This window comes from Rhinoderma darwinii, chromosome 5 (genome assembly GCF_050947455.1).
Source record: "Rhinoderma darwinii isolate aRhiDar2 chromosome 5, aRhiDar2.hap1, whole genome shotgun sequence".
NCBI classification, from domain to species: Eukaryota; Metazoa; Chordata; class Amphibia; order Anura; family Rhinodermatidae; genus Rhinoderma; species Rhinoderma darwinii.
In genome coordinates, this window is record NC_134691.1 from 273,040,249 (window position 1) to 273,056,677 (window position 16,429).

General features: G+C 42.3%; 1 protein-coding gene across 2 annotated transcripts in view; it reads left to right on the forward strand.

Annotated features, from left to right (window-relative positions):
- The window catches only part of DYNC1LI1 (dynein cytoplasmic 1 light intermediate chain 1), a 33,809-nt gene that overhangs the window by 9,125 nt on the left and 8,255 nt on the right, over nt 1-16,429 (forward strand). For both annotated transcript variants that reach the window (XM_075827166.1, XM_075827167.1), the window contains exons 2-6: nt 3,267-3,340; nt 3,425-3,541; nt 5,586-5,816; nt 6,716-6,885; nt 15,031-15,124. In XM_075827166.1, the coding sequence (XP_075683281.1) occupies nt 3,267-3,340; nt 3,425-3,541; nt 5,586-5,816; nt 6,716-6,885; nt 15,031-15,124 (686 nt within the window). The remainder of the gene's footprint in view (nt 1-3,266; nt 3,341-3,424; nt 3,542-5,585; nt 5,817-6,715; nt 6,886-15,030; nt 15,125-16,429) is intronic.

The window sequence follows — 16,429 nt, forward strand, 5'->3', positions numbered from 1 at the left end:
TCCCGCAACAAATAGCAGTTGTTGCGTTTTTTGCGACGGGTTCGCAGCAATCCTGCTGCAAAAAACGCAACTCAGAAAAAAACAAAACACTCATACTTAGGCCTTATTCACACAAAGTGCTTCCCTATGAAGTGTGCGATTTTCACGCACCTATTGACTTCAATGGGTGCGTGAGGTGCAAAAAACGGCCAAGTATAGGACATGTTGTGAGTTTTACACAGTGGACATACGCTGAGTGAAAATCACGGACTGGCTGAATGGCCCCATTGACTAACATAGGTCCCTGCGGCGCGCGTGATTTTCACGCGCGTATCACGGACGTCAAACACGTTGGTGTGAATAAGGCCTTACCCGGAAGTCTGTGTTCCTCCCTCCAGCGCGGCCTCCTGAGTTGACTCTTCATCCCATGGGACCGCCGCCGCTGCTGCCAATTACAGCCTACAGCGGTCTCCTGGGATGAAACGTCCTCCCAGGAGGACTGCCTCCTAGCACACCAGTTAATACAGCAGTTTTCCACGGCGTACATTCCGTGCGAAAAACTGCACCACAGTTTGCTGCGCTTTCTTGCCCAGAATTCCCTGCAGCGCAAAGGGCAGATACCCTGCGTGCTATTACGCAGTGTATCCGCCTCATGTGAACTCGGCCTAACAGAAACCGCGGTGTAGGAAGCTTAACCCGTTAGTGACCGGCCCATCGTGTTTCTACGTCGGTCACTAACGGGCCTTATTCCGATGCCATAGACTTTTTACGTCGCGGCATCAGAATAAGTAAACAGAGCAGGGAGCTGTCAAATCTCCCTGCTCTCAGCTGCTAGAGGCAGCTGAGGGCTGGGAGCGTCCCTGCTCTTCCGTGTGAGATCGATATCACACGTATAACCCCTCAGATGCGGTTCTCAATAGCGAGCACCGCATCTGAGTGGTTTTGGAGAGAGGGAGGGAGCTCCCTCTCTCTCCCACCGACACCCGGCGATACGATCGCCGAGTGTCTGTGTCTCTAATGGCAGCCGGGGGTCTAATAAAGGCCCCCAGGTCTGCCTGGGGTGAATGCCTGCTAGATTATGCCGCAGGCATGACCTAGCAGATGCCTGTCCGTGTTAAACGGACAGGCAGTAATACACTGCAATACAAAAGTATTGCAGTGTATTCTAAATGCGATCGCAGAATCGCATATTATAGTCCCCTAATGGGACTAGTAAAAAAGTGAAAAAAAAGTTGAATAAAGTTAATTAAAAAAAAATGAAAAACCCAGCTTTTCCCCTTACAAAATGCTTTACTATTAAAAAAACTAAATAAAGTAAAAAAGTTACACATATTTGGTATCGCCGCGTCCGTAACGACCCCGACTATAAATCTATTACGTTATTTAACCCGCACGGTGAACGCCGTAAAAAAATTAATAAAAAACTATGGAAAAATTGCTGTGTTCTGTGAATACTGACTTTAAAAAAAATGTGATAAAAAGTGATCAAAAAGTCGCATCTACTCCAAAATGGTACCAATGAAAAATACAAGTCGTCCCGCAAAAAAAAAAGCCCTCATACAACCGCATCGGCGAAAAAATAAAAACTTTACGGCTCTTCAAATATGGAGACACAAAAACAAATAATTTTGAAAAAAAAGCGTTTTTACTGTGTAAAAGTAGTAAAACATACAAAAACTATACAAATTTGGTATCGTTGCAATCGTAACAACCCGCTGAATAAAGTTATTGTGTTATTTATACCACACGGTAAACGGCGTAGATTTAGGACGCAAAAAAGTGGCCAAATTTCAGATTTTTTTCTATTCCCCCCCCCCCCAAAAAAAAGTTAATAAAAGTTAATCAATAAATAATATGTACCTAAAAATGGTGCTATTAAAAAATACAACTTGTCCCACAAAAAACAAGACCTTATACAGCTATGTCGACGCGAAAATAAAAAAGTTATAGCTTTTGGAATGCGACGATTGAAAAACGTAAAAAATAGCCTGGTCATTAAGGTCTAAAATAGGCTGGTCATTAAGGGGTTAAAGGGTTATTCCCAAGTTCACTGTTGTTTTTAAATATTAATAAATATAAATTTTTCCCTTCAATTTATTCTACTGCAAATAATATTCTTACCAGCTTTTCTTTTCTATCACACTCGTTCATCTAGATTTGCTGAAATATGGGCGTATCTATATTGTAATTTTATCTTCTCCAGCAAGTGGCGCTGTAATAAACACAACGCTGCTTGCTCTATATGCGCACTCCCGATGTTGCTATAATCAACCAGTCATAGCAGCATCAGAGATGCAGAGACCACCACAACAAATTGTCTGAACTAACCCATAGACTAATATAGGTCCGTGCGAGGCACGTTAAAATCACGCGCATTGCACGGACGTATATCACGTTCGTCTGAATAAGCCCTTAAGGCGGTGTTCACAGGTCGTCTTCAAAACCACATAATTTTGCTGTGATTCTGTGAAAATCGCGACAAAAAAAAAAAATTGAAAGCAAGATGTGAACACAGTCTTACCCTAATCATTAATGTCAAATCCCTAAACCTAATCTAATGCGTTAAAGGGGTTGGCTGTTTTTATACGGAGGGGTGATTAGATGAGCAAGTGCCCACCTTATGTGACAGAGAGCAAATATGCTTGATTGTTAAGGGAGTGAATGATGACATGAAAAAAAGGGATTTTCCGAGTTAAAATATGTATGTGTTAATGGTTGTAACTTATTAATGTAAATACATTTATAATATACTTACATTTTCCAAATTGGCCCCATTTCCAGATACTACCATGGGGTACTTGATGGGTGACGTCACTCTCTGGCCTCTGTGTTCATCTTCAATTCTCTTCCGGGTATACGTTTTTGTGACGTGCCGTGTATGGGCAGTTCTGTTGTACAGCCCGTAACGCGCATGCGCGGTCTCTGCTGTTCTTGCGAGAACAGCAAGGACTGCGCATGCACATTGTTCAGCCAGTAACGCGCATGCGCAGTCCCTGCTGTTCTCGAGAGAACAGCAGGGACCGCCGCGTTACGGGCTGCACAACAGAACTGCCCATACACAGCACATCACAAGTGTTTAGTATCCAGGATGTATCAGACATGTCCTTGGCCACTGAAGTGCCTCCCTGCAAGTACGTATGAAATACGTCCTTAGCTGGGAAAGGGTTAAGGTGCTTTTTATTTTCGATCCGGATCCGTTTTTGTGCTTGTTGTTTGCTTCCACTCTTACTGCAATAAATAACTGCTCATGTCCGACACTTTCATTTCTCACATCTGTATTTTTACAGGTCGTCCATCCTCAGTGAAGTGTCCACACGCTCCCGCTCTAAGTTGCCATCTGGGAAGAACGTGCTGTTGCTTGGTAAGTGAAGACTTTTACACAGGCTTTCATTAAATTCTTTAGTAATTAGTAGCCAAAAAGTGAATCGGCTCTTCTTCTTTACAGGTGAGGATGGAGCAGGCAAGACTAGCTTGATTGGAAAACTTCAGGGAATAGAGGAGTACAAGAAAGGAAGAGGAATGGAGTATCTGTACATAAACATCCATGATGAAGACCGAGATGGCAAGTAGAGGTGATGAACTTTAGGCCCTGTTCACATGGAGTATTTTGCAGGCAGAAAAAATCTGCCTCGAAATTCCTCCAGGAATTTAGAGGCAGATTTTGACCTGCCTGCACTTTCTTTCTGCGCTTTTGAGCGCCGTGGACAAAAAAACGCTGCGAAAAATTCTTTCTTTGCCTCCCATTGATTTCAATAGCAGGCCAGAGACTGAACCGCAGGAAGAAAGAGCATGTCGCTCTTTTGAGAAAAAAACTCCTCCACCCCCCATTGAGATCAATGGGAGGCGTTTTTTGGCGCTGTTTCCACGTCAAAATCAGCGCCAAAAAAAAACTCAGTGTGAACAGGGCCTTAAAGTGGTTTTCCCACATTCATTAAAAATCTGGCTAATGGGAAGGGCTTGGGAGAAATGGAGGAAGCTATAAAACAATGGGAGCCAATACTCACCTGACTAATACCCTGGTGTATTTTCAGGTGAGTAATGGCACTTTTGTTTTATGGTTACAAGAATTCTGGAGCAGTCAACAACAATAAACATGGCTCCTCTTTGTTCTAGGCCGTCATAACCTCACCACGTACGACATGGTTTTATTTTTTTTCTATGTAATGGTTTTTCTCAAATTTTTAGTCACAAGGCTTTGATTTATGTATGAACACCATTTTACAGTATACGTATGAATTGATTTACCTAAAGCGCGAAGTAAATTTTGTAAATGCTTTATTTGTTGTTCTTGAGTTACAGCCATGTATTAGGGTATGACCAAACAGGACAGATAGAGGCACTGTATTTTCCGTCCTGATTTTCCTTTAGAAAATTCTGCAGCGTTTACATTAGCAGCAAAGTGGATGAGATTTGAATAAATCTCTTCCAGACGCTGAAGAAAAAAAATCTACTCCGAATACGGGCGGAAATTAACCTGAGGTACATAATTTAAATCTTAATTTGTTTCTGCTGAACTTCTGCAGGTGCACATTTTCTTCAAATCCGCAGGAAAATCGGCAGTGAATTCCGAATCAAAATAAATCTGCAGCTTGATTTGGTGCGGATTTGTATTGCCGTTTTGCCTGCAGATTTTCCTCAAATCTATTCCAGGTCGACAAGGAACTTGCAGATTTTCGGTCCCAGAATTTCTGCTACAATATCTGCTACATGTGACTGCCCCCTTTTATTCTAGAGCTGCATTCACAATTCTGGATCTTCAGAGCTGAAATCTCCCAACATTTCTTGTCTGCACAGAGCGTGTCCTGGTGATTTTGTGCTTTAGGAAATTAAAACTTTTCACCAGGAACTGTACAATAATCCAATGCAGGAAAAACTAATTGATACATTAAATTAGTGGGGCTTAGCTAAGCTGCTAAGGTATGTGTCTTATAGACTTTTGAATGATGACCAGCAGAATTTAGAATGAAGCTCTGGTCTATAATACATGGTGTAACTCAAGATCAGTACATGAGAAATCATTCAATGTATTTACAAAGATCTTCAACTAAAAGCTTTAAATTGGGGCTCCAAGAAAAATACCCTTTAAGTCAGTTGCTCTGTTTCAGAGAGTTTGTATCATTAATTAGGTACTTTAAGAGACTGTCACCTCCGAAAATCTCTGACATTAACTAGTATAAGGCTTTATAGACGCAGATTACATATCTGTGTATTTTTTTTTAATCTTTCTACTCTATTTGCATTCCCCAACTGACAGTCCCTTTAAAGGTCCTCTTATAGCGGGCAATTTTGGCCGTTGCAGTGAGCGCTGATAGACGACAGATCGTTGATCGGCGCTCGTTTGCTTCAGTCACAAAGAGTTATGTATGGGGACAAGCGGTTGTTACTCTGATCATACAGGGAGATGCGCTGCTGACAATGATAATATTTAACTTTTTTAAAACTATACGATTAGCAGATGATCGCTGCCCTGTTTACAAAGGAAAATCATCTGCAACAAGCAATCTATGAACAATCGTTTGCACGACAATTGGCCAGTGTAAAAGAGTCTGTCATGATCTTTCTGCACTCCCTTTATCAATGTAGTGACCACATATCTTTTATTTTAGATCAGACCAGATGTAATGTGTGGATCTTAGATGGGGATCTGTATCACAAAGGGCTGTTGAAGTTTGCTATGGATGCCAGCAGTGTAAAGGACACATTAGTTATGTTGGTTGTAGACATGTCACGCCCATGGCTAGCCTTGGATTCCCTTCAGAAGTGGGCTAGTGTTATTCGGGAACACAGTGACAAGCTGAAGATTTCACCCGAGGAAATGAGAGAGATGGAAGACAAAAGTAAGTATTGTTCAATCCAACAGCCTAACCACTTCACTCGTTTTGTAACCGTTGGGGTATGTTCACACGCTTAACAAAAACGCCTGACAATACGGAGCTGTTTTCAAGGGAAAACAACTCCTGATTTTCAGAAGTTTTTTGAGCAACTCGCGGTTTTCGCTGTGTTTTTTTTTACAGCCGTTTTTCGAGCGGTTTTCAATAAAGTCTATGAAAAACGGCTCCAAAAACATCCCAAGAAGTGTCCTGCACTTATTTTGACGAGCCGTCATTTTACGCGCCGTACTTAAGACAGCGACACGTAAAATTAAGGCTCGTGGGAACAGAACACCGTAAAACCCATTGAAAGCAATGGTCAGATGTTTGTAGGCGTATTAGGGGCGTTTTTTTCAGGCGTACTTCGAGGCGTAAAACGCCCGAATTACGTCTGAAAACCCTGCGTGTGAACATACCCTTATTGGAAAATAATTGATATTTACTGCCATCACCTCTGAGTGAATGTTCTGTGGAGTTGGCGCAGATTACGTAGGTAGAGAAGCATGGTGAAAATGCACAGTAGCAAATACGCCTTTTTTTTTTTTTTTTTTTTTTTTTTACCGGAGTTTTTCACAGGTTGGTTGAATATTAATTTACAGTGAAATTCTCCTTTAGACCTCTTCTGACGTGTTGTTGAGACAGGTCAGAAGAAGTCATGAGGGGTCTGTGCATAAGGATTTATCATTGTTTAATGGGAGACTCAACGGTACCTTGGAAATCCAAACAAGCCCCAAATTAAAGCTGAAGATGCACGGCCCCTTCATTTTAGCGATTGGTGAGGATCGCATCTATTGACATGTGAGATGTCTGAAACTGAAGTACAAATTCCGAATAGTTTCTCCTAATTGGATTTTTTTTCTTTCTAGTGGTTAGAAGTTTTCAAGAGTACGTAGAGCCAGGAGAGGAATTCCCTGCTTCTCCTCAAAGAAGGAATACATCCTCACAAGATGATCGGGATGAAAGTGTCATTTTGCCCTTAGGAGACGACACCCTTACACATAACCTTGGCATTCCGGTAGTAGTTGTTTGCACAAAGGTCAGTTGATGGGATGGCATTTCGAGTATTTTCACTTATTTCACCAGTTCTCTATGCCTTAATGCACTGTTAGAGTCATGGCAGTGTAGATAGTACATGAGATAGTGGAAGGGCAGGCTTCTTTTATATGCCATGATTTGCATTCCTCTAAACGGAGAAATTCGTTATCGCCCTTTTTCTATTTATGGCTTTAAGTGTTCTTACTATTGAGGATCTAGAATCCTGGTTTCCTTTCGTCTACACCAGAGCTGCAGTTACATCAAGGTCGCCCTCCCATTCATTTTAATAGGTGACCTGTAACTTTTACATATGCTATGTATTTAACCCCTTTATGACCACCCATATATCTTTTCACGGCGGTCATTAAGGGTACCCGTGCGGGTGTCGGACTGTCTAATGACAGCCGACATCCTGCTCTAACGGACAGAATCAAAATTAAAATCACAACCACTACATCTAAGTGGTTTCAGAGGGAAGGAAGCTCCCTCTGTCAACCCATCCGCACCCCCGAGATGTGATCGTGGGATGCCGATGGGGTGCCATAGGGCCCTCTGTTCTGCCTTCAAAATACATTTAAAACCCACTTTTACCCTTGCATAATTCTTTATTCTGAAAAAACAAAAGAAAAATGTAAAAAGCTGCACTTAATTGGTATCGCTGCGTCCGCAACCACCCATACTATAAAACTATTGTTATTTAACCTGCACGGTTAACAGCGTAGAAGATGAAATAGAAAAACAATGCCATAATTGCTGTTTTCTGTTCATCCTAACTTTCAAAAATGTGATTAAAAAGTCGTATGTACCCCAAATTGGTACAAAAAGAACTAAAAGTCGTCTTGCGAAGAATGGACAACTGGGCGTGTTTTTTTTCGTATGTCCAACTGGGCGTGTATTGTGTTTTTAACTGGGCGTGTTTACTTGTTTTACTAACTGGGCGTTGTGGAGAGAAGTGTATGATGCTGACGAATCAGTGACCAATCGGCATCATTCACTCCTCTCCATTCATTTACACAGCACATAGTGTTCTTACTAGAACGATGTGCAGCCACATACACAAGTGTCCTGATAATGAATACACGTGACCTCCAGCCTGGACGTCATGTGTATTCAGAATCCTGACCCTTCTGAATCTTTTCTGTGAGATTCCAGAAAGCCACGCGTAATCTCGCGAGATTACGAGGTAAACGAGATTTCGTTTCCCTTGCTGGAAATTTCACAGAAAAGACTCCTAGCGTCGTACATAACTATGATGCTAGGAGCCCGGCTCCCTGCACTGTGTTCGGTCCGGTACTTGCGGCGAAATACGTCCGTCAATTACGGACGTAATGACCTCGTGTGAACATACCCTTAGGGTATGTTCACGCAATGTTTTTTGTAAGGCAGAAAAAAAAAGCTGCCTCCAAATTCCTTTGGGAATTTTGAGGCAGATTTTGAATTGACAGCATTGTTTGACGCTCTTTCTTTGCGTATTTTTGCAGTGTTTATTGGCCGCATTTTTTTTAAGCCGTTGAAGCTAATGCAAAAACCGCAGACAAAAAAGCAGCCCAAACGAGCGCTGCAGGTTTTTTCTGCCTCGTATTAATTTCAATGGGATGTCCGAGGCGGAAACCACTCAAAAAAACATCAGCCCCCCCACTCACAGTAAAATAAAAATCAGCCACTGCCACTCATAGCAAAATGACCATCAGTCCGCCACTCGCAGTAAAATGACCAACAGTCCGCCACTCGCAGTAAAATGACCAACAGTCCGCCACTCGCAGTAAAATGACCAACAGTCCGCCACTCGCAGTAAAATGACCAACAGTCCGCCACTCGCAGTAAAATGACCAACAGTCCGCCACTCGCAGTAAAATGACCAACAGTCCGCCACTCGCAGTAAAATGACCAACAGTCCGCCACTCACAGTAAAATGACCAACAGTCCGCCACTCACAGTAAAATGACCATCAGCCACCCCCCCACTCACAGTAAAATGACCATCACAGACAGAAAATGTGCTTACTCCTGGGGTAGGAATAAATAAAGAGGTATAATAGGAGAGGACTACAACTCTCAGCATGTCCAGGCTGTTATGGGATATCAGAGGACACTACAGGGTGGAGTATAAGGGTATATTCACACGGCAGCGTCCGTATCGGCCGAAATTACGGGGCTGTTTCCAGGAGAAAACAGCCCCGTCATTTCAGCTGTAACGGCATGTGCAGGCGCTTGAACGCCGCGTCCATTACGGGCGTAACTGGAGCTGGTTTTCCATGGAGTCCATGGAAAACGGCTCCATTTACGTCTGAAGAAGTGACATGACACTTCTTTGGCGCGGGCGTCTATTTACGCGTATTTAAATATATTTACGTGTATTTAAATATACGCCTCGTGTGAACAGACAAACGTCAGCCCATTGCTTTCAATGGGCAGATGTTTGTCAACGCTTTCAAGCTGTGATTTCGGACGTAATTCGGGGGTTAAAACGCCCGAATTACGTCCGTAAATAGGCCGTGTGAACATACCCTTAGAGGAGAGAACTACAACTCTCAGCATTCCCTTGGCTCCAGTTCTCACACAAGTGCTGAAAAACTATGTAAGAAATACTTATCCTGCCTGGGTCCGCAGCGTTGGCTCCTCTCCCTCAGTCAGGCTTTTCTAGTGGGAAGTGGTGGGCAGTACCTGTAGCAGAAATGCGTGCGTCACGTCTGCTACAAGGATAATTGGAGTAAGCATCAGGGGCGCAGCTTGTAGCAGACGTATGTGTGTCACGTCTGCTACCAGCAAAAGTTTTTCTTGCAGTGGCTGAGCGGAGTGTCGCGGCACCCCTGGACGGCTCTTACAGCACCCCGGTTGGGAACCACTGCCCTAGGGGAACTAGTAAAAAAAGGGAATGATTTCATGTATCTTCTGTAGTTTCTCTGTAATATGCTTTCTATTACATTTTATCAACATTTACAAGATACTGTGAAAAAAAACTTTCTGTTTTTTTAATCCAGAGGCTAAAAATCGGTGATGGTCATGTCCAACTGACACGTTACCAGGGCTCATTATAAGAAAAGCGCTCTGATGCACTTAATGAGCTGTACATCTCTGTCAGTTGGGACCTGACCGGGGCAGCTTTTCAGCTTCTGACTATTTCCATTCACTGACAGCAAGCGACATCTTAAACACAGTGAAGAATAGAAACACAAGATGTATTAACCCCTTCCCTATTTGGCCACTTTTGACCTTCCTGACAGGGCCTCATTCTTCAAATCTGATATGTTTCACTTTATACGGTAATAACTTCGGAATGCTTTCACCTATCCAAGCGATTCTGAGATTGTTTTCTCGTGACACATTGGACTTTAAGTTACTGGCAAAATTTACTCGATACATTCAGTATTTAATTGTGAAAAACACCAAAATTTTGTGAAAAATTGCAAAAACTAGCATTTTTCTAAATTTAAATGTTTCTGCTTGTAAGACAGGCAGTTATACCACACAAAATTGTTGCTAATTAACATCCCCCATATGTCTACTGCAGATTGGCATCGTTTTTTGAATATTGTTTTATTTTTCTAGGACGTTACAAGGCTTAGAATTTCAGCAGCAATTTCTCACATTTTCAAGAAAATTTTAAAAGGCTATTTTTACAGGGACCAGTTCAGTTGTGAAGTGGCTTTGAGGGCCTTCTATATTAGAAACCCTGAATAAGTCACCCCATTTTAAAAGTTTCACCCCTCAAAGTATTCAAAACAGCATTTAGAAAGTTTCTTAACCCTTTAGACGTTTCACACGAATTGAAGCAAAGTAGAGGTGAATTTTAGAAATGTCCCTTTTTTTTTTTTTTTTGCAGAAATTCCTTTTTTATCCATTTTTTTTGTAACACAGAAGGTTTTACCATAGAAATGTAACTCAATATTTATTGCCCAGGTTCTGTAGTTTTTAGAAATATCCCACGTTTCTCTAGTGTGGTAATGGACTGAAGCACCGGCCTCAGAAGCAAAGGAGCACCTAGTGAGTCTTGGCGCCTCCTTTTTATTAAAAAATATTTTAGGCACCATGTCAGGTTTGAAAGGCTCTTGCGGTGCCAAAACAGTGGAAACCCCCCAAAAGTGACTCAATTTGGTAAACTACACCCCTCAAGGAAATTATCTAGGGGTATAGTGAGCATTTTGACCCCACAGGTTTATTGCAGAAATTATTGGAAGTCGGCCGTGAAAATTAAAATCGACATTCTTTCAAAGAAAATGTAGGTTTAGCTAATTTTTTCTCATTTCCACAAGGACTAAAGAAGAAAAAGCACTGCAAAATTTGTAACACAATTTCTCCCGAGTAAAACAGTACCCCATATGTGGTAATAAACGGCTGTTTGGACACACGGCAGGGCTTAGAAGGGAAAGCGCGCCATTTGGCTTTTGGAGCTCAAATTTAGCAGGAATGGTTTGCGGAGGCCATGTGACATTTGCAAAGCCCCAGAAGGGACAAAACAGTGGAAACCCCCCACAAGTGACCCCATTTTGGAAACTACACCCCTCAAGGTATTCACCTAGGGTTGTAGTGAGCATTTTGACCCCACAGATATTTCATAGATTTTATTAGGATTGGGCAGTGAAAATAAAAGAAATCCTTTTTCTTCAATAAGGCGTAGCTTTAGCTCGAATTTTTTCATTTTCTCAATAAATAAAGGAAAAAAAGAACCACAACGTTTGTAAAACAATTTCTCGTGAGTACTGCAATACCCGATATGTGGTCATAAATTGCTGTTTGGACACACGGTGGGGCTCAGAAAGGAAGGCGCACCATTTGGCTTTTGGAGTGCAGATTTTGCTGGATTGGTTTCTGGGCATTATGTCGCATTTGCAAAGCCCCTGTGGGACCAAAACAGTGGGGGGTGGTTTCTGGGCACTATGTCGCATTTGCAAAGCCCCTGTGTGACCAAAACAGTGGAAACCCACCCCCCCCCCCCACCCCACCACAAGTGACCCCATTTTGGAAACTACACCCCTCAAGGTATTCACCTAGGGCTGTAGCGATCATTTTAATCCCGCAGATGTTTTGCAGAGTGAGATATTTTATTTTTTCCATAGATATGCCAATATGTGGTGCCCAGCTTGTGCCACCATAACAAGACAGCTCTCTAATTATTATGCTGTTTTTACCGGTTTTAGAAACACCCTACATGTGACCCTAATCTTTTGCCTTAACGATAGACAGGCCTCAGGAGTGGGCGAGTACCATGCGAAATTGAGGCCTAATTTGGCAATTTACAAAGTATTGGTTCACAATTGTAGAGGTTCTGATGTGAAATAATAAAAGAAACCACTGAGAAGTGACCCCATTTTGGAAACTACACCCCTCAAGGCATTTATTAAGGGGTGTAGTGAGCATTTTCACCCCACAGGTCTTTTACATAAATGATTGCGCTGCGGATGGTGCAAAGTAAAAATTAAAATTTTTCCCTAGATGTGACATTTCAGTGGGAAATATGTCGTGCCCAGCTTATGCCACTGGAGACACACACCTCAAAAATTGTTCAAAGGGTTCTCCCAGGTATGGTGATGCCATATATGTGAAAGTAAACTGCTGTTTGGGCACGATGTAGGGATCAGAAGGGAAGGAGCGCCATTTAGCTTTTGGAGCGTGGATTTTGCTTGGTAGTAGTTTTGTTTGGAGTTTTACTGGTGTTTCAGTTTATAATGTGGGGGTACATGTAAGCCGGGCAGAGTACATCAGGGGCATAGTCAGATGGTATAATTATGGGGTAAACAATAAAATGATCCATAGATGTGTGTTAGGCTGTGACACAATCCTTTCTGCACAGGCCGGTGTCAAACTGATGTCCTTTCTTATCCCCCTTTTAGTCCACACTCCGCACCTTTGCAGTTTGAGGAATTTTGCTGGGAAGTGTTGTCCTGGTATAATACGGGCGCCCTCGCTCACAGCAGATATGTTTGGGCCCTCCCCTATCTGGTTCCCTTCTTTGTCGTCTTTGGCTGTTTCTGAGGCTAAGCTTTTGACCCGTAAGTCATAGGCGCTCGTTCTAGTTTGCATTTGTTTCTGCGCCTGGCAGCCGGTTCAGAAGCACCTTCTTTGGCTGTTTCTGAGGCTTGATAAATCGCCTCTTCAAAAAGAAGAAATGTTCCCCTCGGGCCGGCACAACTGCATATTTTTCTTTCCTGTCTTATTGGAGCCTTACCTTATTTAATTTTTTCATAGATGTAGGGGTATGAGGGCTGTTTTTTTGTGGGACTAGCTGTATTTATTATTGGTACCATTTTTGGGGTAAATGCAACTTCTTGATTACTTGTTCTTTTTTTTTGGGAGGCAAGGTAATCAAAAAAACAGCAATTCTACCATAGTTTGTTTTTTGTTTTTTTATAAAGCGTTAACCATGCGTTATACCTTCATTCTGCGGGTCAGTACGATCCGACGAAACCTAATTTATAGCACTTTTTTGTTTTACAACTTTTTCCACAATAAAATTACTTTTGTAAAGAGAATGTATTTTTTTCTGCCGCCATGTTGAAAGCCATAACTGTTGAATTTTTTTCGTCGACGGAGCTGCCTAAGGCCTTGTTTTTTGCGCGACGAGTAATAGTTTTTATAGGTACCATTTTTGGATACATGCGACTTTTTAATCACTTTTTATTTCAATATTTGTAAGACAAAGTGATCAAAGATAAAAGCAATTCTGGCATTATTTTTTAGTTTTTGTTTTTTTACAGCGTTCACTTCAAGGTACAACTAACATAATATTTTTATAGTTTAGGTTGTTACGGACGCGGCGATACCAAATATGTATGGTTTTATTATTTTTTTACAATAATAAATGACTTGATAAGGGAAATAGGGCGATCGTGTTTTATGTTATTACTTGGAACGTTTTATTTTTACTTTTTTTTTTAAACAGGTTTTTTACACTTTTCTTTAGTCCCACTAGGGGACTTGAAGGTCCAACTGTTTGTTTGATGTTCTAATACATTGCACTACCTATGTAGTGCAATGTATTAGAACTGACAGCAAGCCGATCAGGTCCCGGCTCTGGTCGGGGCCTAATCGGCTTCCGTAATGGCAGACAGGAGGCCATTGTTAGGCCTCCTGTTGCCATAGTCGCAGTCGCCAGCCTTGCCATCCCATGGCAGGCTGCCGATTTGCTACAAACCACTTTGATGCAGCGATCACATTGGATCGCTGCATCGAAGGGGTTAATGGCAGGAATCGGAGCTAGCTCCGGTTCCTGCCGATGCATCGGTGTGTCCGTTGTAACATACAGCGGACACCCACTGCTGTTGACGCCGGCTCAGCTTCTGAGCCGGAAACTGAGCCGGCGCCATCTTGCCGATGGTACCGGAAGCCTTTTAGGCCCCCGCCGCCGAGTGGGACATAGGAGGCTTCCGTTGCTGGCCTCAGATCGCCTTTGCAGCCACCGGCAACCCAGCGATCACGTTGCTGGGGTGCCGGTGTCTAAAAACTCCTCACATGCTTCGATCTTTATTGGTTGCAGCCTCTGAGGGGTTAATCGGGCGGATCCGATGCTAGCTCCGGTCCTGGCCGATGCCTCAGTGTGCCAGCTGTAACATACAGCTTTCACCCAGTGGTGATGGCGCAGGCTTAGGTCCTGAGCCCGCACTATCACCGCGACGTAATGGTACTGCGCTTTGCGGGAATCCCTTCCCGATTGCGCCGTAAAAAAAACAAGCTGGGGTAAGATGTGACAAACTTTTTGAGGCACACGCCCCTAATACATTTGTCCATCTTCGGCTGTCCATGCACCACTGAATAAAATTTACGCCAGCTAGGAAATGACGTAAATTATAGTAAATGCGTCGGGCCGCGGTAGCTATGCTCCCTCCCTCTAAGCTACGCCCACTTTATTGAAAAGTGGCAAAAGTAGTAAAAACGGCCCAAAAGTAAAAAACAAAACAATTTGGGACACTTCTATGTAGAAACAGTGTTCGCTTCCCCCCCCAGGTATATTAGAAAGTGGCAGTTGGGATTTCTTATAGGATTCTTTGAGGTTACTGGTTTACATAAAAACTGTACCAGCATTGGCGCAAACCATGGACGTGCTTTTTTTTTTTTTTTCTCTGCTCCGTATCTTCTACTGTTATCATTTCAGCTCTGTACTCTTCCCTGCTCATAGTTTAACTTCAATAATTCCTATGTTTTCTTTGCAGTGTGATGCCATTAGTATTTTGGAAAAAGAGCACGACTATACAGATGAGCACTTCGACTTTATTCAGTCACATATCAGGAAGTTTTGTTTACAATGTATCCTTTTTTTTTTATAAAGAACATTCAAGGCTTTCTCTAACCGATAATGCTCTTCCCACTTGAGTTTTAAAAAAGGATTGATGTAAAGTGAAGCTGAACATGCACGCCGACAATCTAATGCGTATCGGGGCCTTTTGACTCTTTCAGAAATTCCCAATTCTTTGTTATGCCAGAAGAGAAGTGTCTGTCAGCAGCTTGTCTCCCTTTTCAGCGTTTTATTTGCCGCATTTTCCACCCGTGGCCATTGAGCGCCGCGGGCAAAAAACGCAGCGACATACGCTTTCTCTGCTTCCCATTGTTGTCAATGGGAGGTCAGAGACGTAAACGCCCGAATATAGGGCATGTATTTTCTTTTTCCCGCGAGACAGTTTTTCCGCTGCTGGGGAAAAAAAACTCCTTTGCCTCCCATTGAAGTCAATGGGAGGCATTTTCGGACGTTTTTTGGAGCGTTTTCCGACGTGGTTTCCTTGTAAAAAAAATCTGTGAACTGGCATTGAGATGAGACCGAACGGAGAGCAGCTCTGGAGGAACCTGCGCATCCATGCATGGCCATTTATTTGAGTGGCCCCCCCAGCGATATCAGGTGAAAACTGGTAGGTACACATGAACCACAAGCCGCTCTGACTTGAGAACCAATTTCGGCTATGAAGACTCAAACAATTTGTAGATTTGTCTTCTTTGCCTCCCGGCGGTCATAACTTTTTTACGGTTTTGTTCGATGTAGCTTTTCAAGGCTTTTTTCTATGCGGGAGGAGTTGTAGTTTATGTAGGTGCCAATTTTGGGACATATACATTAGCTTTATGTTTATGTTAACTTTTGTTTTAGCTCCGCTGAAGTTTTTTTTAATTTATCTTTTACAGCATACACCGATCATCATAAATGATGCTGTATATTTATTGTGCAGGTTGTTACGGTTTTGACATACCAAATGTGTATATTCTATTATGTTTAGGGGCTTATATTTAATAAAGTATATTTATTGTAAAAAAAAATTATTTGCATTTGTGTGTGGGGTTTTTTATTTTATTTTTATTTCAAATACTTTTTTGTTTGTTTTTACAATAGATTAGCTCACAAATGGGGGGGGGGGGATCTTTGATTTTTTTTAATTTTTTGATTATGATGTACTGGCATACATCTATATACCAGTGCATTAGCCTCTACACAGGCAGTTGTTAGGGTATGCCGTAACAACAGGAAATATGGTCAGACAATGGACCAGGGGCTGATGACTGTCCATACCAGGTATGGGACTTGATCGTATTACAGGTATCATGTATTCCCTGTTATGCGTTAAAAGG